General features: G+C 40.2%; 2 protein-coding genes across 3 annotated transcripts in view; both read left to right on the top strand.

Moving 5' to 3' along the window:
• Sli (slit) overlaps positions 1–26,132 on the top strand; it is a 255,780-nt gene that overhangs the window by 140,561 nt on the left and 89,087 nt on the right. The gene's annotated exons all lie outside the window — the stretch shown is intronic.
• On the top strand, positions 16,844–18,369 carry LOC135160842 (uncharacterized). The gene is made up of 2 exons (XM_064117910.1): positions 16,844–17,530; positions 17,831–18,369. The coding sequence occupies exons 1-2, from the start codon at positions 17,280–17,282 to the stop codon at positions 17,919–17,921; spliced, it is 342 nt and encodes a 113-aa protein (XP_063973980.1). The 5' UTR covers positions 16,844–17,279; the 3' UTR covers positions 17,922–18,369.

Below are 26,132 nucleotides of genomic sequence, written 5' to 3'. Positions count from 1 at the left end.
GGTACCGTGGGCGTCGGGAGGGACTCGGAACACTTTATTGCTGGGAGAAGAGAGGAGACACTCACTTCACTTCGTAATGTACACTTGAACATGGTGACAATAGTGACGATATTGAGTATGATGGGCATAACGAGCGTTGAGGAGATGAGTCAACACTATTGAAATGGTATTTTGTGAATATACTTCGAACTAGGGCACTTTTAGGGATATTCAGTGGGAAAATTAACGCAACTTCACATGTTTGCATTGGTCGAAGTGAGTAGAAGAATTTTCCAAAATCATTCTGAATTTTATTTTCTATCCATTCTTGCAGAATAATTAAACGAAAATGTTGGATTACTAGGGATAACATAATCGAATCACTTTTCAATTCATGTGCCAGTAAAATATTCCCTAATGCGCACTTGAAATAATGATAACGGCAACAAGCGCGGATAGTGGTAGGGAAGGTGTGCATGAGTTAATATGGACGTTTGTGGAAATTGGGTGACTCGACAGTGGACAACGCGGCGCCATACAGCTTCGCCGCCATCTACTTGTCCTGAAGCAAGAGGACGTCTAGCTGTACTTTGCGCACGATTACACAATCACATTTTCCGGATGAATATGCCCCGGGGGGTACATAACGCCGTTAGGTATGAAGCACAAATAAATGAGACGATCGATATATCGATGAGAGTTAACTACCCCTTATTCGCTCTTTTTTGCGAGGGTTCTTTTTTTCGCTTTTGCCATGATTGGGAAAATTGGAGTTTTATTAGAGGGGAGGCCTTTATTACTTGTGCTATTCTTCGACAATTGATTTTTAATTGCGTTATCATTTTCTTTTATTATTCAGAGGAGATTGGGTTTAATGATGATACCGGGAAAAAGCTAAACCGATGTTCAATAAACATTCACTTGGAATTGTATGAATGAAATTTTAAAAGGGGATGAATTTTTATCATCTTCACTACCAAATGCAGTGTTTCCATTCCAAATGTTGTTCCGTATTTTTTCAGATACTAGTGTACTGCGGACTGGATATTTTTAATTTCATTTTTTTGAAAATTCAATTTCACTCCTTCAACACCATCCAACAATGTTTTAATCATAGAAGGTTTCCTTCATTAATATCGAAACCTATCAGAAAAGCTTGACTTTAAATGCTAAACATACTTTAATGTGAGTTATTGAATGAAGAAAGATCAGGATATACGCCTATTAACAATATTTAATTGAATATATTACGCCTTACTGATTCGACAGATTTATCACAACAAATTTCTAATTATGTGTTTTTTTAAATTTTTTGTTGCAGGTGAGTAACCAGTTGAACGTCTGATATATTTAACTACTCGAATATCTCTCTGTATCCACTGTGAAACGATGATTACCGTGAGTGTAACGATTATCATAATTTCAAAACGAGGTCTCTCCTACTGTCCGTGCCCATCCAACCGCAGAGGAAGCAATATCGCTTGTCTCCTTATTTTCTTATTTTTCCCGGCACGCTATTATAATCGATTTCAACTAGTTCGCAATCTCTTCTTCTTCCCCCATTCGCATTGGCTCTCTATCCTTTTTATTTAATTTACTGGATGAAGTATATCATGAATCAACATGGCGTATCGACATGCTGGTATATCGCCGGTTATAAAGAAAATTTTCTACGTTTGCTTTTGTGTACGGATAGCGAGTAGGACATACATTAATTATCCAACGTCGCGTTTTATATCCACTTAATCATGAAAACATTAAATCTTGGGTAGTATCTGACTGTGTGTGACTTCAATGGTATGTTTCCGGTGGAATGGGCGAGGGAAGGCGGGGTAAGCTTTTCGCCGTAGGTCTAATAAATGTAATAACGCAACTCACTGTCCCTCTCGCCCATTGTTGATGAAAGTCCATTCAAAAAGTTTCATGCACCAACGAGGGGACCCCAGCCGCCTCGGGTTATAAAACAGAAAAGCGCTTTTTACGTTTTTGTCATTCGCGAAGTGATTTTTTTCCCCATTTTCTCCGGAATTTTGAGAAACAGTAAATTTCTCATTAGCTGAGGTTAAGCTTATTATATTACTGTCAATGGTACGAGCCTATTGATTGGAAAAAAATAGATCGACGTTCAGTCCATGCGGTAGTAATTATTCAGATGAGAAATCAATAAAATTTTAACGTTCCCGTTAACGAAAATGTAAAAAAATTGGAAAAATGAATTATAACTGTTCATGTTTATTGATTCATTTGAAAGTATGGTGGTATTTTTGAGTTTTTATTGAAAATCCAAATGAATGAATTACCGACTTCCGACAGCCCAAAGCTTTTGAATTTCAGTAGAATCTCAAATTGTATACCTTCTTCCCTCCTAAATAGAATTTAATCTTCGTGAAAGTTACTACTCAACTGCCCATGAAATGTTAATTTTTTCTAACAGTATATTCTTAAATGATAAATGCTTGTGAAATTCAAATGAGTCGTAGAAAGTTTCCTCTAAAACTGGCTGAATTTCCCAAAATATTACCTTAAACACGAAATTTTATGAGAATATTTTCTTTTCGCTGTCAATCGATCCCCCTGATGTTCCACTTTTCTTTAATTCTATTTAATTAATTCCAAGGAATGTTAAAATATATTCTTTAATCTGTTGTTCTTCATACTCTATTTCGTTGAAATTCACCTCCAAGTGAGATACCTCCCATTATCATCATCATTATCCCACCTCACAAACATTTTCCTCTTGACAACACGGAGACTGGTGTCCCAGTAGCAGGATAATCTAATTACTCCGAGACTAAACCACTGGGTTTCGTAGCAGTGGGCTATCTGTACCTTCTCGTATTGTTATCGTGCCAACGACAATTGGCCAAGTCAGCCGCCCACTCGGATATAGACTCTCCCAGTTGGAAATGTAAGGTACTCCGAAACGTATGCACCTCGGAAACCCAGGTAAACCAAAGTACCTTGGCAATGGGTGGATAAGAGTACTCCGGGTGCACTAACATGGCCGTTTATGTGTTATATGCACGTAGGCTTAGAACCACCAGGCAGCCCTGTCTCTTGAAGGTTAGCTCCTCATGAAGTACAAGGTATTTCAGTGTAAAATGCACCAGTGACGCCAAGTGCCCCGACCCAGGAGTTAATTCGACGCTGAAAATCACCAACTTCTGGGCTGGTTAAACTCGTTAACGAGCAAGCATTTTCCGTCAGTAATTTTTGTCCATTTTTTTCGAGCTCAGGCCAACTGTTGGCTCGTTGTCACGAGCGATTACCTCCTTCTCTCAAGCTATACCAGGACTTAAAGGCAGACCTGAGACGTTAAAAGCCGTTGGTACCGTAGAATATATCTGCCATTCCCGGTGTGTTTGAAGCGTCGAGTGAATAAATTTGAATATTTTCACTCTCCTACCGTTTGCACGGGGATATAAGGATATTTCCACGGAATAGATCCGGTGGATAACTTTGTTTCTCGACAGACGACAACCGTGGAAATGGGGATATGTGTGCATTTGGAATTTTTCTGAATTTTCATTATTTGATGGGCGGAGAATGACAATGTGGAGACCCTTCAGGACGAATTACTTTGTTTTCTTCGTTGAAATTTTTTGTATCCAAATAGGAGTCATTATTGCACCATATTCAGTAGGTGACATGATTGTTAATAAATTGGACAAGTGCATCTTTTTATGAGGAATAAATTCTTCGAAAGAACAATGGGATTCCGTTATTTGTAGTATTTTTTATGAGAGCAGCATTAAATTCATCTCTGAAATTTCCCAGTGTGTTGAGTGCTCATCTGAATTTTTCACATTTTTAACATTCTCCCAGAATAATTGGACTAACATTCACAGTTTGTAATGGTCCCTCCATCAAATGATGAATTTTCAATGACGAATTTCTAATTAAAAAGACCGCTCCAAAATCAGAGAAAATCGCGGAGATTTTATTATTTGTTTTATCATTTAATTCCAAATCACCAATTTTGAATGTGAAATTTCATTTGAGTGGATTTCCGTTGTCCTTTGAAATAGATTTGAACATTTTTATGTTTACCAAATCACATATCCTCCTACAAAGCACGAATCACTGCTTATTTTCCTCAAACCATTCATGAGCTACATTCAATTTATTCAGTTTTGATCTTTGTCTTTTTGTTTCTTTATGTCAGTGATCTCGAGAGAGAACTGAAAGCACGACAGCAGCAACTTGAGACAACGATCGTAAACACAATTAGTGTCACAGTCTTGTGCACCACTGGAGGGATGCACGTTAGTCGTGTGGTCCTCTCATTATTTTAGTTCCATTACATTCTGTTGTTTCTCTCTTTTTCTCGTATTTAACAGAAATTTAGGGTCCATAATGCCACGCCTAATTCCACTAATTAAAATTCTGAATGGTCGTAACCACACACGTCGTGGGGGAATCCAATGTAGTAGGGACTGTTAACTACCTGCGTTGGGCAGGTTAAACTGATGGGATTCAACGCTCCTAGTGGGGATGGACGGGTTTTTTTTCTCCTGTATTTGTAGACAGTATTTTCAGAATTGCTCTACATATTGATGCGGGAGCATAATTTATTCTCATTGAGATAATGCGGTGTTCAGGTTAATTACGATTTTGATGGGCGCACGTGTTTTGAAAGGTAATTGCAACATATTGTCCTGGTCAAGCATGTATAATGTGGGGTAGTTAATAACACTTTTGGATATTCATTAATGCAACAAAGCTGCCGAGATAAAAATATTAATATTGATTGGTAAATGTCACAGGCAAATTCATGAGTAGACTTTCGATAATTGGATAAGTTGCAAACCATTGTTGAACCATTATCATAGGATTGAAGAATAAATGGAACAATAATTCCTTTTGTGAAATGCCTGGGATTCTCTCCTCGAATAGAATTTATTACTAAATTCCAGATAATTTAATTGATACTCTTACTGTAGTATTAATTCTCTAAATTGCCGGGACTTATGGATGTAATAAAAGTGGGGTCAATGGGAAGTCCTCCTTTCAGTCTAAATAATTCCCTGATAGTTTTAATTGGTTTATGTACCCATTATTTATAAAATATCCAATCGACTTATCGATGATTAGCGGGTCGCAGCTATTCGGAGATATCGGATACAAGGTTGTTAGTGATGTCGAATGAATCTTCCATGCGTTCTCATCTCGGTCATGTTCTGGTATTTTGTACCACAACTACTGAGGTTAACCTTCCGATCCATGAGTGTCACTTCGCACATTAGGGCACCAGTAGACATGAATCTGGATGCTATATAAGGAGCTCCGAATTCTCCTGTAGGACATTCGGGTGTCAATCAGACATTCTCAAAGGTTAAGTCGACAGCTAATATTGATTTTGAGTATTTGGGGAATGACTTATTCCTCGGATGTCTGAAGCAGAGGAAAACCAGAGGTCATGAGGTTCTGACTCTGGCGACCTCAATGAATTTTTGGTGTTGTGGAAAAATACTTTTACAAATAATTTGTGCAATTTGTTCAATTTCAGAATTGTCATCAAATTATCGCGAGAGACCAGAGGGTTCAGGGGAAGTTAACAAATTATTACGATCCATTATTTCAGTGGGAAATTTTCAATTTGAAGATTAGTTTTTGTTGCACAATGTCAGGATCCAAATTGAATTTTTATATTATCTGATTCCTTTAAAAATCGTCTAATCATTTTTTTCATAACTAAAGTGAACTCGCATCCCAATGCAAATAATTTTTTCACATGTTACAAGGCAACAAAATTGTACAACCAATACTTGCATAATTATTCAGAATTCACCTAATTAAATTTCGATGCGGATACCCACTAACAATAATCCAATAAATCACCCCGCCATCGCGATAAGTCAAACCCCCCAGAAACTCTCAGAATCCAGAAACAAACACACTAATAATTCACGTAAGAACTGGAGAAGGTCGTCCGAGATAAGGATCCCGAAAATTTCCCACCACATGCTGTTTCACCTGTCTTCATCTCCAATGATTTATTCAATCCTCGATTACCGTAACTGGGAGGAGAGCAGTGGATTACAGTGGCCAGTTTAATATCGAACGATATGGATTTTCCCGGAACAAAATAGCCAAAAATGGACGTTAGTCAATTCTGCAGCTTTCCATCATTCACTCCCATTCGACCAAGATATAAAAAATTTTGGTGGATCACCGGGAAAATTGGAGGAATAATTATTCATAAATGCAATGTTAGGAACACATCAAACATTTCAAAAACATTTCAAAGGTGTTACCTTTTTTTTTTTTGGGCAATTTGGGGAATAAAAGTCTCTTTGTTATCTTTAAATGCGATTATTGACTAACGCCCAAGTGATCAACTGCCCCCCTCCCCTCCAGTATCAATCAGATCCATTACAAAGGAGGGATTAAAGAGAGAAAAATTTCGAGAAAAAACAATCAAAATAGTTTTAAAAAACAACAATAAACTAGCGTATACAATCCGTCACCAAACAGCCGAAATCCACAGAAGGGGCAGGGGAGGGAAGAGGATGAGGGCGGCATTTTCTTTCTCACCCATTCAATTTGTTACGATTCGGTGGCACTGTATACCCATCGACCCAATTGTCACTCGATACATCCGTTACCATCGCAAATAGTATTTCACATCCACAGGTATTCTCATTCGTTCGTTCTCCCGAGTCCATCGATTCTGCATTCCAATCGAAATGTCCTCTCATATACGCACGCCTCTCCGTCTCTCTCGACTTTATTCAAGGAGAGGAAAAAAAAAATTGAAAAGAGGAAAAAATTTGCTTCCGACGTTTCTCGGTGTATGGAGATTGAATGAATGAGATGGGGTGGGGAAGAGCTGGATGAGCACTAGAAAATTAAATTCCCTGCGTATTTGGACGGAAAGAACATGGAAACTGAGATCATCAAGTTTTAATGGAAAAATCCATCAGATGTTGAGGAATGGAGAACTATTTTTGCATTTCCTTCAGAATTTCCATGAAACTTTTGTTATAATACGGTGATGGAAATATTAATCTTCAATTTTGGCAGTTCGGCAATTAGTTGAATTTAATTTCCATTCATTTTTTTGGGTTAAGCAACATATGAAGATCAAACAAAAAAACCAACAGACAATCAATATCTTTAAATTTAATAGATATGATGGAATATTCGTGTCGATAGCTGCTGAAAACTGCTACCAATAGTCCAAATCAACCTGATGTCTCTTACGCATTCACAAACTCCCAAAATCTTTGTAATGAAAATCCTCGTTCCGACCAAACAAATTCTCAATCTAACAGCCCCCCAAAAAAATGAATCCCAGCATTATTCAACCTCGGAATAACAAACATTTCATTCAACCGTTCTTCCCGAATGCCCGACTGAAACTATTGAAAATTCCAAATCTAGCAAGCCATATCCATGCCCCGATGATGTTTGGGCCATTGCTCTCACCCTCTCCCCCACGCCCCATTATTTCTCCACGTTCTCGCCACGTTAAAAAAAACAAACTACCGAACAATGGTTCACCAGTGGCCTAGTTCGCGTACCGCAATTTTTCTCACTCGGTGTTTATCGGTTTTGTCGGATTTCCTTTGTTCCATTTTTTCAAATACAATTTTCATGTTTAAGTTATGAATAACCCCTTATTCACCTCCTCCTTCTCGCCGTCACACATCCCTCCCCCCCCCTTATTCGCCGCGAATTTCAATATTTCAAGGAAAACAATAAATTGTTTCGCCGAATTGATGAAAAATAAACAGCAATATTTTTTTTTCGTGGAGTACAAAATAATGGGAGATGAAAAATTCATCTCGTTCGACTGAGCGAACAGGTATTGTATATCCATTCTGGTCTTGTGCAGAGATCTCCCATAAGCGCGGATCGTTTAAGCCACGGAGAGGAGCAGGGGGATGAGGTGGGTGGAAAGGAGGATAGGGGGAAGGTCATCGAGGCAACCCAGGCAGAACAATGGCCCGTTTGAGAGTGCACGAACCCCACCGAGACACCAGTACTGTTCGCTATCTCTCACGAAACGTTTACCATTGGGATTTTAGCGAAGATTTCTAAACCCCGAGTCACTTTTGGGGTTTCTACGCTCTTTCGTACTACCACGGAGCTGTAATCGGAGGTGAATCCGTAAAAAAACAAGGGTGTTTTTTATTTGTTTTAAATAATAGGGGATGGAGGAGGAGGAGGAGTTGAAAACAAAGGATGATATTTTTTTACCATTTAGTTCTTGAGGTTCGTTGCATTTTTGTCCTGACGTTTGGTCTACTGGGTTGGGTTCGGCTGAGTTATTTTTTTGGGCCCGGAATGCATTCTGAAGAGTTTTTATTTCAAAATATTCAACACTCAATGTACTTTTATTTTCGTTTCATTGCCCCAGAACGTGAATATTATTTTTGGGGCGGGGGGGGGGGATGCGCGAATTTTAATGGAGGATCAGGTGTACATTTGTGGATTAGGGAGGGACTAGGTCAGCGGGTGAGAGCTGGATGGGCTGAAGGAGCAATTAAGCTGAAAGGGATTCGATTCACTTTTTTTCATTATTTTGCTGTTTCGAAAGGGGTTTTATCAGAGAGAGTACTAGCTTTTTGGTAGTCGAATAATTGGACTTGCTTTTTTATCATAGCTATTGCAAAAAACTTTCGGTACAAATTACCTTCACGTACTGTAAATTTACCGCCCGCGAAGTGAGAAAAATCCACTATTCGTCTCGCACGTTTTCCCCGACACAGGTCGAACAAGTACTGAAAATTGAGTTCCCTTTGCGATTACACGACTGGTCCGGCAATTTTTCTCAAACTTTTTCCTTGCCATAGACTATTGGTCGACAAGTGAGTGAGGTTTTCCACATTTTCAATTGGTAGTTTCGGTTTAGGCAACAGTATCTCATAATGTTCCACGTTGTTCGACATAGAGATTATTTTTCAGGTAACACACGTATGGTGAGCGAATTATTCTCAACGATATTGAATCCCGGAGTTCTGATAAATTCATAATATCATGAAATGCTTACTCACTCTGTCTGAAATTGTCACTAGAGAGAAGACTAACCGAACAACAACAACAGGATCATCTCTCCCGAGTTAAACAGTTTCATGGTATGTGAATACTGATCGCACTTAGTTTAACGTGGCACTGCTTCAAAATTAACTGAAGCTTCACAGAATGAAGTCGTTATACGGACTTTTCCCTACTATTTAGAGGTGATTAGGTGAGTCAAGGCTTTATGGAATAAATTCCTTATACAGGCTTGGTGCAGTAGTTTGAATCGATAACGATACATTTCTTATATTTAATCATAAAAGAATTGTTTACCTAAAAGCTCTCCAAGGCAATTAGATGTCGTAATTATTGCCTCCAGGGTTATGCTTCGGATGTATGAAGTCATCGATTCGAGCGATAAGGTTAGTGAAACGTTGTAAGACTCGATGAGACGGGATATAATGCTCGCATTTCCGTCAAATACAGGAAAAATGACAGAAGACGAATTGTGAAATAATCTCAAATGGATCTCCATGCATTGAATGTCATATCGCTGTCATTTTGGCTTTGTCTTTCGACCAGTAAGTGACGCATTATTACTTATTGAACGCAGTTCGAGATGTTGGGTAACGCATCGACAGGGAAAGTGCGTTATAGATAATGCAAATTTAATTTTTCGGTCATGACCTTTCCAAGTCAATTTTGCAACCTCTTGGAGAGGAGATACATGTTTATGAGAAGATGTCGGAGGGAAGAGTGAAATAGGGTGCCCTTCGCTCATAAATTGTCTCGTCTTCGCAAATTATTCAGTCTCCGTAACAACTTCCTCCTTTATCGCTGCGATTGTCGCATACTTTGCAACATTCTTCGACAAAGTTTAAGTCTTTTACGTGAAGAGAATACTTCACATACTCGCAAGATCAATTCGCAGACAATGTCAGATACTATCGGCGACATTCATCAACTATTTTTTCATAATTTCCCTGAAATGACTCATCTGCACGACATTTTTGGGGCGAACGAGAATATTAATTCAAAATTATTTTGATTATTCTTTACGCATCATTGTGAAAGTCGTTTAAAAAAACTTGTGCGACAGATTCCTCGAGCATTAACCGCAAAAGTAGCTGTGAATGCCAGACGTTGGCCCCCGCTACTCGCAGAATTTATAGCGCGGTTGAATGTCGTAAGTCGCAGGTGAAGCCGTACAACAGTAAAAGAAAAAATACTAACGAATGTTACCTGAACTCGAAATGAATGTCTCGCCGTTGTGAGTCCTATGTCTAACAGTCGTAAAGTTTCACAGTTAAGAAAACCTCGAGTTTGCAGCAGTACTAGATCTTTGACTTATGGGGATACTCCATTTTTACTGCATACTCGATCATTTCTGCTGTTCATTCCTCACAATTACATCACGCAACCACTCCAACAAATGAATTGGCGAGACATATCAACTTTCTGAATTACCCGTTTCCATGAATCATGTGAATGGTAAATAATATTCGGTAATTTTTGCAATCTCGAAGCGCGTAAAAAATTTAGGAAAATGGCGAGGGCTGCCCTGGGGGAAATTTGCTGAGCATGGCTACTAAGTAGAAGGGTGACCACGAGGGACCAGCTTGAAAAGAGCGAAGGTTAAATGTTGCAATGAGGAAAGAGCATTCAGAATAGCATAAATTTGAAATTGTAAGTCGGAGAAAAAGCAAATAATTTTTATGTTCAAATATTTGAAAACATATTCCTCTTTTACTCGGTAAAATTTATCGTACACTGAGGGAAATTCATAGTGTGTAGCAAAGGCGAACATGACTCTAAAAATTTTGTGACATTAGTTGATTCTCATATTCCTCAAAAATAGCAAAATTATAACCCTTCTTCCACGAAAATATATCCTTAAATATGAGAAAATGAAAATACTCATTTTTGAGGAGATTGTTGTTTCCATATTCTATAACAATTTAAACTCATGTTATTCACATTTTTAAATGCATCTGGTTAATTATAGATTCTCAATAATGAAATTAAATTATCTCGGTAAAAATTTCCGGAAATCTAATGATAAAAATCCATGAAAATATTTTAAAAACGTCTGATTCTTTCGTTGCAGACGACTAAATTTGATAAAAGCATTGTGCGGCCAAAAGCATTGCGCGAGGCATATTAAATTTTTGATTGAAAAACTCCATAACGTGATGTAGCAAACGCCGAATAAGGTTATAAGAAATAGTCCGTATTCCCCTTTGGGAAAATTTCTCCACCTCTTCATGCTTGTCTGCCCCTCAAAGGGACTTGACCGTTTGGAGAAAACGCCAAGGGCGATAGCTTATGCCAACCTTCTTCAATTGATTCCTTTCTGAAAAGAAACGGTAAAACGTATTTTTTCACTCCTTTGTCAGCATCTGTACACGCGTGTTCAAATATATATGAAGCAGATTACGTATCAAAGGCATTCATGGAATACCCGGGAGTTATGGCCCTAATGTAGTCTTGTGTAACCATTCGAATGAAAGATGAGATTGAAAGAGATGAATTGAGTCTTTTCAGAAATGTTCCATCGCAATTTATTTCAATTAGAAAATTTGATTTGACGGAATTTTCCTTATCTACTTTCATACTTTCATACATCACATATATTGCTAATTAATTAAATTTCCTCTTTTTGATGTATCGAATAATTGGATTTTAATTCATAAACAATTCAAAATTATTTAATGATTTTTTTGACACTCAGTCCTATCAGCAATTACGTTTTTCTTCCCATACATTGAATGCAGTTGTCTTTTTGCACGTGTACCCGGTATGCACGGAGAAAATAAACTGTAATGTGTAAATAAAATCAGAATGGTCGACATAATTTACGTTAGGCTGACTTTGTACGTAAGAAAGACTTTAATAAAGTCATAAAATTCAATCAGCTAAAATTAACGCAATAAAACCTCGCATAGTACACCGTATTCACAACTAACTAGATTGAAAAAAAAAACAGTTTTCAAAGGCTTAAACCACAGAATTTATCCTCGGAAATGTGCGAACACAATATTTACTAAAAAAATTGTTTCTCCGAACTCAGCAACTAATGCAGCAAATATATTATTTCTAGAGTGATTCGAATCGGCAAGTTCTCTCGATTTCTAATGATTTTCTAATTCCACTCTATTTCTGATAAAATGAAATATTTCGATAATTTAATTCTGACGAAACGCACATTTTCCACTAGCCAGGGAAGAGAGTTGTATAAAGATAGAGAGAGATCGAGTGCAATTACTGTGGCCGGTCAGTCGATAGTATGCGAGAGCAGATTGCGTTACCGTAATTGATTAGGCACCGGTAATTGCCGGTAATTAGAGCACAGGTACTAACACGAACTCGGGCAACGGGGGATGCTTCCGTTGCTCTCTACCTCCCAATATGCTCCCTGACTGCTCTCGTTCGAGAGCCCACTATATCACGTGTATTTCGCAAATGTAGATTAAAGTCCTCCAATGATATCAATCTAGGTCATCAGAGGGATTTAAAAAATCTATTGGCAGCCGATAAACGGATCAAAGAATGGATGAATGAAAATTCTATCAACTTTGGTCGACATTGTTTGAAAATTCACTCATGATTTTTTTTCATTCCCATAACACAATTTCAATATCAATGGAATATTTGACTCTTCACCAAATCTATTTCAATTTCAGTGGATGTTTAACACGATAAAAATGCCAAAATTTCAGTCCAAAAATTCCGATGAAAATTCAACAGCGTAATTTTTGCCTCTCACTGCAGTCAAATGTTTTAATCCTCTCCCTCTTCACCTGACAGTATCACTTTCATTATTCAATTAAAGGAACCCTCTGCTCATCCTTTTCGTAACAATAACCCACCCATGTTCCTCCCCTGCATGAAAAAAAAAAAATCACCGCTCCCTCCAAATTAAATCCCTTCACCAAATATTCCGATACTTCGGCGCTCATCACTGCACCTCTGCAATAAAATCCATTCAAATCCGTTCGCGAAAATTGGCAATAATCCAATAAGCAAGATTAAAAAAAACTGCCTCCCTATTGCGTCAGGCCAATTAAAACATGACAACTTTTGTAAATCCAGAATTCAATTAGCCACATTTTGAAATTAACGTTTTCACCTGATCGGAAATTCCCACCCAGATCACTACTAACCCTTGACAAACATTCCTCACGCCACCCTTATCGACCCTACCGCCTTCGGCTGTTACCCGTGCCCGATTTGGAAGCCTTCTAACTTCTCAGATGTCTGGTAACCCCTTCTTCACCCCACCCCCTTGAATTTCGCCCACCTTACGTTTCCGAATATAGCGAGACACACCCACAGTTCCACACAGAGGAATTAACGCCGCCGATTATTATCGAACTTGACTCTCCGGACTGATCCAAATCCGTTCAACACCAACACCTGACGGATTGACGGAAGCGGTGGATAAGGGAAACGTGTGTATTAGATATACAAGGGTATAATAGAGAGGTATGATGCCTCTGTACCAACCCTATTACCCGTGTAAACGTTCAAAGCTCGATGGCAAGCACACATACACCAATTCATGAGCTCTGAGGGGGTGGGAGGGTGAGGGGCGGCTCTTTGAGTAACGCAACAGCAGTGCTCAGGTGTATTTTGGGGTTATGTATATATTAGTGAATTGAATCACACGTGGAACGACCTAAATAGGTCATTTAATAGGGGATAATGTGGAATTTACGTGTTATTTGATTCAAACTGACGGGAGTTCGCGGAGGAAATTCAGAGAGAAATATCTTCAGAAAGAAATTTCCAAGTTATCAAAAAACTATGTCGTTACCCTGATGTCACCCTTATATCTTAGATCTGTCTCACCTCAATTAATTGTTTTGTCAATCAAATGATGTAGAATTTACAGCCAACAATGACCAGGGTTAAATTATCAATTTAAGAAAAAAAGATTTTATACTGAAAATTAAATTGTAGAACTTTCACTACTGTATGTATCATTAGAATCCGGGAAAAATCCATTAATTTTTTAGATGAAAATAAGACAACAGCCCAATAACCAATAGAAATCAGATAGAGATTGGAATTAGTCGGTGAATGGGCGTCGAGCCTAATTACTCCTCGACCTACATCGTCATGACCTCTCCTCCAACCCCTTTAAACCGGCAAAATCGCCTCTCTCCGACCATCAAACGTTGCTGCACCGTGAATTTTCTCTTACTTTTGTTTTACCCGTGTAAAATGTACATCGCGCATTATAGTTGTATTGCCAACTATCTTTTTTCCCCTCGTTTACTGCCTACGATCAGATAAATCTGCCGCTTTCGCGCCATCGGGCGCCGCCACACGAGAGTACGTCATCGAACGTTAGAGGAAGATTCCTTCGGCTTTTATTTTATTTTTTCCACCTCGGGATTTCTTCACACTTTTTCTTCCACTCATTTTCTACAGTTCTAGTCGAGTGTATATTCACGGAGTAATAAGCTCTCTTATCTTTCGCATTATGGGGAGAGCATCGTTAACGCTCCAATGAGCCATCGATTCTTCAATACAAGTCGTGTGAGAATGTCAGGAGTTAAAGACGGGAATTATCTGCATTCCTCAATTACAGACGGAAAATTTATGTCTAGAGATTCTTGGAAAATTTAATGAAATTTTCACGTCGTTGCATACACATTTTTTTTTTGTTATCGAATAGTTCTGCGTGATTTTATGATTAATAAAATAGCTAAACGCTGATATTTTATGATACTCTACGTGAATTGTTGCGACTGAAAAGGGAGTGGGTTGTTTTTAGTATTGATTCGATTTCGGAACAGCTTGAGACAGCATCAACACAAAATCCGCGGACATAAACGTTAATAGCATCACTGGCTGCAAATACAAGTTCGGTTTATTGTGCGTTGGTATACGCGAGAGAGGCCGCAATGTCATAGGTGAACTGCCCGTCAAGTTTTGCAAATAGAAAAAGCGATTCATGATATTATGCACACCTACAGTGGTATTTGAACCGTAACCAGTTTTATTGATAGTCGAAGGCTCTCCCAACTGAGCTATTCCCCGTATCAACTCATCTAGCCGTATTTAAAATATATGAATCGTGAAGTCTCATCTCCTAACATTAAGTAGAAGTGGAACGAATAATTTTCAAGCTGTTTAAAATTCTATTTCTCTTCATTTCATGAATTTTCTCCGAAAGCAGTCAAGAAAAAATCAAATCAATTCAGTCTCCTCAGACCATCGAAAAGAACAATTAAAATTCTCCCGATTTATATCATCTTTTACTACTTGCAAAAACGTTGAAATCCATGAAAAGAAAGCTATAAAATCTACGGAATCTACCTCTTATGCTCACACTTTGAATAAGGAAATGATTTGGCCTCTCGGTTTGGATTATTAAATCGCAAAATCGGGTGCGTTTAGAACGGTAGTCGCCATTCAGTCGTGAGTTCGTCACCTCACCGTCACTGCTATAAAGTAGAAACGATAAAACGTCCGAGTTTGTCGAACGATCCGTCCTCCCCCCTCCCTCCGCCCCAGGACTGTACGATCTCCATTAGCGCGTTAGTGTGAACAGTCGTTACCTGAGTGAGTTTGCGTACGTCTCGGATGGTCCGGATAGTCGTAACGGTCACTGCTGTTCGAGCCATTGCTTCTGGTATTATTTCTAATTCGTTTAAGATGTTGAAGGGAGTCTTCTGAATCATTTAGCAAGGGAGCCGACATGAATGATCAAAGTCCATGACGAGGAAACAATTTTCTGGAAGGAAAATAGAAGGATTTTTTTACCGAAAATAGTCGTCGTTGAATAATCCATTTACTACTCCAGAAATATTTTATTCTCAAAATACTATAAGCAACAACGGACAGTGTCATGGATGAAGAGCTTTATAAAGATCGAAAAAGGGGTCAATGATTAATTAATTTACCTTCGACACGTTAATAGAACTGTCAGGAAAACAAAATATGGAAATAAACAATTTTATTTCATTGCTCCCGGAGCTAAATCGTTGATGGTATCGCACGGAGAATTGACTCTTATGAACTTCGAATTTTTTTCGGCCCGTAAATTATCGCGAAGTACTACCTAACAGTTGAGAAGTCGAGTTACGAATGCCACTAGAAGAAGCGTTGCGTATTTGGTTTGGGACAGCAGCCGGCCGCTATCCCCACTTATATGCGGACCGCCAATGAGCGCCCGCGCTGCCGTATACACCGCCGAACCAATCAGATTTTTCTCGCGCGGTAGACTCTCTATAAAATAGGAGCAACTCTACTAGTTCGCGTTGATCATCGGAGACATACGGACGAGCAGGGTCATCAGAAGAAGGATTCGTGGAGCGGAGAAACAGGAGTAGAAACCGAAGAAGATGTTGTAGCAGCAGAGACTAAAATGCTGTGATAAAGAACTCGTTTCTTTCGGCGCAGAAATTTTCAATTATTAAGAAAGGAACATCGTGACGTAAGATAAGAGGAATTTTACGGCGTGGAATTTTCCAACTTCGTTATTTTCATTTTCATCGCTCCACGATGCTCAGATAAATATTATTGTACTGGCGATATATATTTTTGTTTTCGTCCGTAGTCTACCCAAGTGGTTTGAATGGCAAGTGAAGGCTAAAATCTCTCTACAACCACTTTACAGATTTGTGAATATTTGATAAATGTAGTACGGAATTGAATATTGAGTTAAATATGTAATTCTATTCCTATGTTGTATTAAATATTCACGTAATCAAAATCTCTAATAGATGTATCTAACGGTTACATATATAAAGAGGACAGTACCGAAATATAGGAATTTGATAATAATCCGTAAGAAACTCAACAAAAGGATTTTTAAAAAATTTACCGTCATCTGCAGTTCGATCTTGAATTTGATCTCACAAAAAAAAGATTCATAGACATTTGGAATTCTTAGTTACTCGAAATCTTATTCTTCCTAATAAACTTTCCATAAACAAAGTAACGCACTGACTGAACCACTCGACAACGATATTGGGATGCATTGGGTCCAGCGCCCCGCTGTTACCCCCCACCCCTCAGTAAACCGCCAATGAAACTCTGCGCGGCCGTATACACCGCCGAGCCAATCAGAAAATTCGGGCGCTGCGGACTGCTTATAAAAGGCGCGCACTCCGGCTAGTTGGGTCAGATCGTTGGAGACCGCGGAGGAAAGCGGACGCAGCAGAAGAAGATTAAAATCGAAGAAGGACCAACCCGAGGAGAATACGAAGTCAACAAGGATAACATCGGAAGCAGAACGAAAAGGACGAGCATGGGAATAATCCGCAATGGAATACTACAAAACAGTATCCATACCCAGTACTACAGACTAGTCTAGAAGGATGTTCCAAATTTTTGGATCACAACGAATATCCAAATGTCGGAGACTCATTGGGAACCTGGATATTGGAAGCAGAATAATAAGGACAAGAATCGAAATAACTGACAATGTAAATATCTACAAAAGAATATCCAAAACCGATACTGCAGCTAGCCCAGAAGGATGTTCCAAGTTTTTGGATTACAACGAGATGTTGGAGACTCATCTGGAACCTACATACTGTTACTGGTTGACAACAGGACTCATGCATAGGTATCGTTATGACACCCCATTTTCATTTACAGATGAAACCCAATTTCGGGTTCGGAGATAATCTCCCAATAAGATGCAATTTTTTTCCTACATATTTAGTAAGAAATTATTTTTTCTGCTGTCTCCCGTATTAAGCCAAAACCTCTCTCGATTCTAATCTCTTAACTAAACTCCGTGAATTTCAAGCGATAGCAGTGAAATCCGCGTTGAGAAGGAGACGGTGGAAATTGAATAGAATATCCGAAAACAAAGACCGAACATTGCATTATGGTTTATTTTGGTTTCTTTTGCACGTTCTAGCTTCTCTATCGGGTTACGGTGCTTTAACGTTGGGTCGGAAACTCCCATGACTACTATAATAATGTTAACCCAGTTGCACTCGGGACAGTGATGTGACTAACAAAGCCGCGTAAAAAAGTGAATCTAAAAAGTTGTTAAAAAAATTATAACGTGAGGTTATATCGGCCAGTGCAGGCGTGACCAACGAACCGAGGTCATTTTCTCTCGGGTAGAAGAGCTGACGACGGACAAAGTCAACGAGACAGAAACGCACACACTTCGTCATCGATCTTGGTATGTGTAGTAACCCAGATTTTTTTTCCTTTATCTTTTTTTCGTTGTGCACTTCTTTTTTTTCCCTCCTGGGAAAGTCATCGGTTTCCTACAACGGTGAAATAGGGATCTATTATTTGCACTCGGCCAATGCCATTCGCTTGATAGAACGTAAGAGGTAGATTCGGCTTGGACGCACGTACGCCTTCGATTGGGCTCTTCAAGAATGATTGCGCACTGCTGCATTTGGTACACGATTTTATTATGTGAGGGAAGTTAGGAGAGTTGGATTCGGTTTTCAAGGGGACGTTTTATGGGGATTTTTGGTCTTGTGGAGGTGAAGCTTTTTTTTTATGAGTTACCGAGATTTTTGACGGATTTCTGCGATCGACGGAATTGAAGTTTACGATTTTTTTTTCTTGTCAACTCACAATCCTTCGGGAGTCTGAACATATATATAATGACCGTTAAGGAATACCTACAATCGCTTTAGTTTCACGGTTTGATGGCCGTTCTCTGCAATATTTTATTTTACGCGTACGGGAAAAATTATGAAAAAATATTCTCATCGTTGATTCAGACTTTCAAAATTTTTAGGATGGAGTGCTTGTAATATACTCAATATTATCGTTTCATCTACTTTGATCTAGTGACAAAAAAATGGACCCAGTCATCCTTCAATTAATTTCTTCGTGACCTCTCAAATTTCTCTCATTCGTTCGTTGTCAAAAAAATCCAAGAAAATATCTTTAATTTTCACTTCGTTCAGCGGCAGTTGGGACCGAGTGTATTTTAAGAATCTCATTAAAACCTCTGTTAGGGGAGTGAATATTTAAAAAGGAAACTTATTGATTCTGGAGTTGTAAATTCCAGGGATTTCAATTTATTCACTCTCAAACTAACTATTACACGCCGAATGGGTTCTTTGTGTAATTAGTTCAGGATTTATGGAATTATTTGGAAAGAGTGAGGATGTGATGGGTGTATATAGGAAGACTTCGATTGTCGAGATTAAACACTTCACTTGATTCACTATTTTTTTGGTTTATTCAAAATAAGGGTGTACACTGTTACTCGATGTAACTACTAAGAGGTTCAAACGTCTACTAACTAACAATTTCAAAATTAAAATTAGTTTGTAAACATGGAGGTGGTAACTCCCAAAAAATGAATGGATTTGGAGATTTCCCATTGGTGGAAATGCAAAAGAGGTGGGAAAAATAACTATATTTGGGAAACCGGTAGGGGTGTCGGTTATGGGAGGTGGAAGGGAGCAGCACCTTGGGTTTACTAGGGTAAGTGCCTCCCGTGATGAGGATTACTGAGACGAAGCGATTGGTGCAATAAAACATTATTGTGGTTCATCGTAAAAATGTAAGTTAGTTGTAAAATGGATAGAATCTAAGATGATAATTGAAAATGTGGACGAAGGGTCCTCTCTAGAGTTTGATAAAAATATAAATACAGCAATAAAACAATTGAGGGGACAGCTGTACTGAAGATTGAAAGTACTTTTGTTTTATGGATTTATGAAGGTAGGGAAATAGGTCCCCTTGGAATAAAAATAGTGTTTTAGGAAAATTAATTTAGAAATGAAATGATGAGAAATACTAAAAAATTGAGAATGTGAAACATGACACGCAACATACTCCCCCGTTGAGAGCATTGCGATCAAGTCCCTGTAGTAGCAGTGATTGGATCTATTGGTAAAGGTGCGAGTCGTCGCACATTCCGCTCCATGATGTTGGTGGAGGTTTTGACCTTCACCTTGCGGATGATACCATCTTCAGCTGGGAACACTTCGGTGATGCGCCCCATGCGCCATTTGAGAGGAGGCAAATTGTCGTCTCGGAGCAACACCAATGAGCCAATGTTAATATTATGACTGCCTGAGGTCCATTTATGGCGGACGTTGAGTTCGGATAGATATTCCTTGTGCCATCGATTCCAGAAATGCTGCTTCATCTGCTCCAGATGTTGCCAGTGAGATAGACGGTTGGATGGGGTTTCCGACCAGTCTGGAGCTGGGAGGTCTGTTGTTGGTCCTCCATGTAGAAAGTGAGCTGGGGTGAGCGCAGAAAAGTCATTTGGATCCGATGACATGGGCGTGAGGGGTCTGGAATTGAGGATTCCCTCAATTTTAACACAAAGTGTGTTAAGCTGCTGATAGGTGAGCAGCTCATTGGCGATGACTCTCTTCATATGATGTTTGCAGGATTTCACGGCAGCCTCCCATAGGCCACCGCAATGTGGAGATATTGGAGGTATGAAGTGCCACTCGATACCCTGGTGTGTGAGGTTCCTTCGGATGAAGTCTTCATGTTTTTCATCCGTGATGAGACTATGAAGTTCCTTTAGTTCATTATGGGCTCCAGTAAATGTTGTGGCGTTATCAGAGTGGAGTGCCTTACAAGAGGGATGCCTGGAGATGAACCTGCTGAGAGTGGCCAAGAACTCTTCGCTCGTGAGATCACTGACAAGTTCTATATGGACAGCCTTTGTGCTGAAACAAACAAAGATGCAGACCCAAACCTTGATCCTATTACGATTGCGAAGTTTCCTTTCTTTGATGAAGAAAGGGCCACAGTAGTCCACTCCTGTATGTGTGAATGGTCTTGACTGTGTGATACGTTCGCGAGGTAGATTGCCCATTGGATAGCTTACGGTTGGAGGATTCACTCGGGCGCAACTGATGCACTTGTTGATGAGGAATCGTGTCTGATTGCGTCCATCCATGGGCCAAAAACGTTGTCTTACTAAATGAAGAGTGTTTTGGATTCCTGAATGTAAGCTGAAGAGGTGTGTTTCCTGGATGATGAGGTTGGTTATATGATGTCCCTTGGGCAGCAGGATTGGATGGATTCCATCGAGAGGCAACGTTTTGTGTTTCTTAAGTCGTCCACCGACTCGTATTAGATGATTCTCATCAAGCTGAACACTGAGGTTGATGAGACGACTCTTGGGATGAAGAGATTTTCCTTCTTGAAGCAATCTGAGTTCTGACTTGAATGTTTCTTGTTGAAGCAGTTGGAGAATCAGAATTTCGGATCGTTTCAACTCCTGAAGGGTCAGATGAGAAGATTTAACCTTGGTTTTCCAACGAAGACACAAGGCCATGATCCTCTTGAGCCGTTGAAAGGAGGAGTAACGTTGAAGAAGAGGATTCCTGGGTGGAGATGACACTAGGAGTACTGTAGCCTTTTTGAGTTCAGGAAGGTCTATTGGTTTCCCGATGTTGAAGTGTGGCCAATGCTCTTCATCCCCTTGAAGCCAGCTGGGTCCATGCTTCCAGAGATCGTTTTGGAGAAAGACTGAAGAGAGTTGCCCTCGAGATATGGCGTCTGCGGGATTTTCGTGTGTTCGAACGTGTTTCCAGTTAGTAGGATCGGTTAGCTCTTGGATTCTGGCCACTCGATTGGCCACAAACCTTTGGAGAAGATGAGGAGGAGTTTTGATCCAATGAAGAACAACTGTCGAGTCAGACCAAAAAATTGCTCTTCCTGGTTCGATGTGTGTAGCCTTCTTCACGATGTCATATAGTTTGGAAAGTAACTCTGCTGCACAGAGCTCTAGACGTGGAGTGGTTTGCTCGCTGGTGTGATTGATGGGCGTGATGCGTGATTTAGCACAGTACAGATTGACCTGTACCTCTCCAGTCGGGCTGATGGAACGTAGATAGATGCAAGCACCATATGCACGGTTGCTAGCATCACAAAGTCCATGAAGATCAAATTGTTCACTGCTGATGGCCTGACGTCGAAATTGGATTTCATTCAGCAGAGGTAGCTGTGAAACAAATTCATGCCACTGAGTGTAGATTTCAGTAGGCACTGAGTCATCCCAATCTAGTTTGAGTCGCCAGAGCTGCTGTTGGATGATTTTGGCGTGTGTGATGACTGGGTTGAGCAGACCAAGTGGATCGTAGATGCGGGCTACATCTGAGGCAATTGTCCTCATGGTGGTGGTGTCTCTAGTAGCTATTGGATTGACGGTATATACAATGCTGTCATTTTTCGAATCCCAGCGGACACCGAGCGTTTTAAGTGTTGAATCAGCTCCTCCGAGTAGCTGGATATTCACTGTGGATTCTGGGAGACCATGGAGGACATCTGGAGAATTGGAGGCACATTGCCTGAGATTGAATCCCCCTGTCTTTAGAAGATCGATCATCTCGTCTCTAAGTTGTAGAGCTTCTTCAAGTGTGCTGGTGCCGGTGAGAAGGTCATCTACGTAGAGATCTTGTTTTAGTTTTGCTGAAGCAAGAGGAAATCTTTCCCTCTCATCGTCAGCGAGTTGATGCAGACATCTGACTGCGAGATAAGGAGCTGGGGCGAGTCCAAACGTCACTGTTTGCAACTCGTATGTTTGAATTTGTTCGTGCTCCCGCCAGAGAATGCGTTGAAGTTTTGTATCTTCAGGTCTCACAAGAACTTGACGATACATCTTTTCGATGTCACCGGTCAGGATGAAGTTATGAGTTCTGAAGCGGAGGACGAGGGACAGGATGTCGTCTTGTATGGTCGGCCCGACCATGAGTGCATCATTCAGGGAGATGCCAGTGCTGGATCGTGCTGAGCCATCAAAGACGACGCGAGTCTTAGTGGTGAGGCTGGTCTCCTTGAACACCGCGTGGTGTGGAAGGTAAAAGCCCTCTTCCACTTCCGTGTCGATTTTTCTCATGTGACCGAGTTGCTTGTATTCGTCGATAACAGCAGTATAGTCAGCCATGAGGGTTGGATCCCACTGGAATTTTCGTTCCAGTGCGAGGAGTCTGCGTTTGGCTTGAAGGTAGGATGTGCCGAGTAGTTCTTTCCTCTGGTTGAACGGGAGGGCCACCACATAACGACCTTCTGGAGTACGCGAAACATGCTTTTGAAAATGTTGTTCACATACCTGCTCGATTTCGGATTGATGGCTTGCCTTGATGCCGATGTCCTCAATCTCCCAGAATTTCTTGAACTCCTTGATGATATCGGTGAAATGACATCTAGCCATTGAAGTGTCGATATCATCGTTGACGTTGCCGCAGATGATCCATCCTAGTTGAGTCTTCTGAAGATAAATATCTGATGCCTTGGGAAGCTTAATCTGCCCAATGCTGAGCGCGGCGATTGAGGTGCTGGAGCCTAGTAGCAGGTGAACTGGTGCAGGTTTGTGAAACTCTGGATCCGCAAGTGGTAAGTTTGGAGGTATCTCCATGACTTCTCTGTCCACTTGCTCGGTGGGAAGTAGACCAGAAATCCTTGGTATTATGAGGAAGCTCAATTCTCGTTTGAAGCCGTTGAGACGAGATGCAATCGTTGTGTGGATTTTACGATGTACCACAGTTGATAATTCATTCAAGGCTCCAATTGGGATTGAGCAACTGAGCTTATTGATCCCTAATTTGTCTGCAAACTCTTCCGTAATGAAGTTCTTTGTCGACGCAGTGTCGATAAGTGCTCGACATTGGAGTGGTCGTTTGACGTTATTGAAGATGTTGACCATTGCCGTTGGGAGGACATCCTGTCCAGATGATCCAAGTGGAAGAGACATGGCGATTGGTGTAGGTGTAGCCTCCGGATATAGTCATGCATCAGACCTTGAAGATGACGCAGCCTTTTCAAAGTGGATTTTTGTGTGATGTTTCTCCTTACAGATCTTGCAGCGGCTGTTTGAAATACATTCTTCATAACCGTGTCCCTTGGAAAGACAGTTGAGACAACGATTTTGGTTACGAATTAATTTATCGCGTTGAGGAATGTTCATTTCGTCAAATTTAGGGCATTCATATATCCTGTGACCTACTTCTGTGCATACTGGACACTTCCTGGTGTTGGTGGTCATGAACGTCTGGGCTCTAGTAACGTTGGAGGTGCTGGAGTGGTTGGACATCTTCTGACCTCTAGAAGATGGTCTTTGCGTGGAGACCTTCGGCTGAGTCTGTGGTGTCTTTTGTTTGTTTGTTTCACGCCCAGTCGTTTGAGCACAGATGCCACGTTTTTCAATGAATTTTAGAAGTAGATTGTAATCTGGTATGTCATTACCTTCAATCGTTGTTTCCCATTGGAAGACTACTTCGGTGTCCAGTAAGTTGGTGATGAGAGTGGTGTATACGGCATTCAAGAGAACCTCTGCATCGCCAAAGGCATTGAGAGATTGAGCCTGTTGTCTGATGATGTTGACGATCTCAATCTCGGATTTCTGCGGCTGCTTGGAGAGGTCGAAGAGGGTTTGCCAATGTCGTTGGAGAGCTTGCCTAGGCTTGTCAAATTTCTCGTCGAGAAGCATCCAAGCTATCTTGTAATTGGCGTCTGTATACTCCAGGTTTGCAATAGCTTCAGCGGCTGGCCCGGTTACGCAATTCTGCAGATATTGTAGTTTGACAACATCGTTGGTGTATGGATCATTCCCAATACGTGCATTGTATTGGTCCCTGAACCCTCGATATTTGTCATAACTGCCCGCGAATGTGGGAAGTGAAATTTCGGGCAATTTGATTCGATATGATTTTCGAGAAGCGGCTGGATCTTGCTGCGGTTGAGCTGGTAGGAATGGTGATGGAGTTCTGGCGTTTTTTGTATTGATTAGATTTTTCATAAAACCTTTCAGATAGTGGAAATTTTCCTCGATGTCATCAGCCTCATTTTCGTGAGCGGTTAAGTTTGCTGAGTCCATCGTGTAAAGCTCCTCGTTGCTGATTTCCCATTCTCGAAATTTTTCGATGAGAGTTTCTAGTTTGGCATCAATATGCTCCGCTGTGGCGTTTGGACCTTCCCTCTCGGCCCATCTTCTATTCTTCGTCATGCGAATTTTGAAGGCTGTGCGTTTGCCCTTTAGGGTTTCGATGTTCGTCATTGTGAAGGTTGTAGCGTCACTTTCACTGTTTCGGGTTGAACCAGGTGGAGTATGGAGTGTCATGGACGTTGATGAGCTCCCCCGGTGGCTAGCAGAGCTGAACACTGATTTTTTATGTTGGATGCACTACACTGTAGGATAGGATAGAGTAGTTACGATCCGGCTCGAAGGACCAAAAATGTTAGGGGAGTGAATATTTAAAAAGGAAACTTATTGATTCTGGAGTTGTAAATTCCAGGGATTTCAATTTATTCACTCTCAAACTAACTATTACACGCCGAATGGGTTCTTTGTGTAATTAGTTCAGGATTTATGGAATTATTTGGAAAGAGTGAGGATGTGATGGGTGTATATAGGAAGACTTCGATTGTCGAGATTAAACACTTCACTTGATTCACTATTTTTTTGGTTTATTCAAAATAAGGGTGTACACTGTTACTCGATGTAACTACTAAGAGGTTCAAACGTCTACTAACTAACAATTTCAAAATTAAAATTAGTTTGTAAACATGGAGGTGGTAACTCCCAAAAAATGAATGGATTTGGAGATTTCCCATTGGTGGAAATGCAAAAGAGGTGGGAAAAATAACTATATTTGGGAAACCGGTAGGGGTGTCGGTTATGGGAGGTGGAAGGGAGCAGCACCTTGGGTTTACTAGGGTAAGTGCCTCCCGTGATGAGGATTACTGAGACGAAGCGATTGGTGCAATAAAACATTATTGTGGTTCATCGTAAAAATGTAAGTTAGTTGTAAAATGGATAGAATCTAAGATGATAATTGAAAATGTGGACGAAGGGTCCTCTCTAGAGTTTGATAAAAATATAAATACAGCAATAAAACAATTGAGGGGACAGCTGTACTGAAGATTGAAAGTACTTTTGTTTTATGGATTTATGAAGGTAGGGAAATAGGTCCCCTTGGAATAAAAATAGTGTTTTAGGAAAATTAATTTAGAAATGAAATGATGAGAAATACTAAAAAATTGAGAATGTGAAACATGACACGCAACAACCTCCTCCGTCAGGCTTCAAAAGCACAAAAAGGCGTTAATACGAGGCAAAACGAGTTGGCCAGAAGTGCGGAGGTGCTGTCACAGATACAAGGAATGTTAGATGAGACAAGAGAAGGGAAAAGGTCCCTTGCGAATGGGTCGGGGGTCATTAGGGTCGCGTCCTGAGATACCCGCGTTTCGGAAAAATTGAATAAACAGTT

This window comes from Diachasmimorpha longicaudata, chromosome 1 (assembly GCF_034640455.1).
Source record: "Diachasmimorpha longicaudata isolate KC_UGA_2023 chromosome 1, iyDiaLong2, whole genome shotgun sequence".
In the NCBI taxonomy this organism is placed as follows: domain Eukaryota; kingdom Metazoa; phylum Arthropoda; class Insecta; order Hymenoptera; family Braconidae; genus Diachasmimorpha; species Diachasmimorpha longicaudata.
This window is presented reverse-complemented; position numbering and strand designations above follow the sequence as displayed.

Bases quoted from the DNA above. Each gene is read 5' to 3' on its own strand.
- LOC135160842 (XM_064117910.1), top strand. From the start codon at position 17,280: ATGTTCCAAATTTTTGGATCACAACGAATATCCAAATGTCGGAGACTC. The intron at 17,531-17,830 runs GTATCGTTATGA...TGCACGTTCTAG, and splicing joins ACAACAGGACTCATGCATAG to CTTCTCTATCGGGTTACGGT.